The sequence below is a fragment of the Trichinella spiralis genome (genome assembly GCF_000181795.1).
Source record: "Trichinella spiralis strain ISS 195 chromosome Unknown Scfld4809, whole genome shotgun sequence".
NCBI classification, from domain to species: domain Eukaryota; kingdom Metazoa; phylum Nematoda; class Enoplea; order Trichinellida; family Trichinellidae; genus Trichinella; species Trichinella spiralis.
Window position 1 is genome coordinate 1 of NW_003531748.1, and position 842 is coordinate 842.

At 31.9% G+C, this 842-nt stretch overlaps 1 protein-coding gene across 1 annotated transcript; it reads right to left on the reverse strand.

Annotated features, from left to right (window-relative positions):
• Positions 1-91: 91 nt before the first annotated feature.
• Tsp_15152 (protein argonaute-2) lies at positions 92-708 on the reverse strand (the record flags this gene model as incomplete). The annotated part of the gene is made up of 3 exons (XM_003367119.1): positions 92-307; positions 360-431; positions 497-708. Coding segments are annotated over 3 exons (500 nt in total), but the record flags the coding sequence as incomplete, so codon positions are not given.
• Positions 709-842: the final 134 nt, after the last annotated feature.

Consider the following 842-nt stretch of genomic DNA (forward strand, 5'->3'; position numbering starts at 1 on the left):
TGTGGTGGATTCCATTCGAATTCCATGCTCCATCTTTTGGTGTAAGAATTATTTGCTAAACATATGAGAAAAATTATGAAACAAATATTTTTCAAAATGAATGATATGAATAATTATTATTTACACGTCCTCCATTTCCTTTACCATATTCCAACCTAGGCGGAGGCAAGACTCGTCCATCAACAATCATTGGTTCCGCTTTAATTTGTACGCCAAAACTTTTCAAAAATGGATCACTATTGAAATTTGATTTCTTGACCATGTCAATACACTTTAGATTTCGAGTAGGAGCGTCTGTCGAAGCAAACTAAATATAACAATTTATTCATTATTATCAATATTTGAAATCATTAACATACTCGAATTATAGAAGTCGTTTGACACGCTTTCAATTTCTTGTTGTATCTTTGACAGTTCGCGACTTGACAAAGCTAAATTGGCCAAAATAAATTCATTGTATTTAATAAAAGTTTAATCAATTATCAGATTTTTATACTTCAACTGGGAAATAAATTGCTTTTGTTTTACTTCCGACTTGAACCAAGGGCAAATTTGGATACTTTAATGGCCCATAAACGTCACGAAAATATTCCGCAACTGAAACTTCTTTTCCATCTCTTTTGAATTTCATCGATACTGCCGTACTGAGTATATCTTTAATACGATAAATTCGATCTTGATTTCGATGTGTTGTATGAATGCTAACCCCTAAATTAATAAAAAAAACAACGCAAACATTGAAATATATTTCAATATTCCATATCGATTACCTTTTAATTCTGGTATCACAGCTCACTGTCTGTTGAGTCGGGATCCAGTCTAGCTGATTGGATGAAATTTTA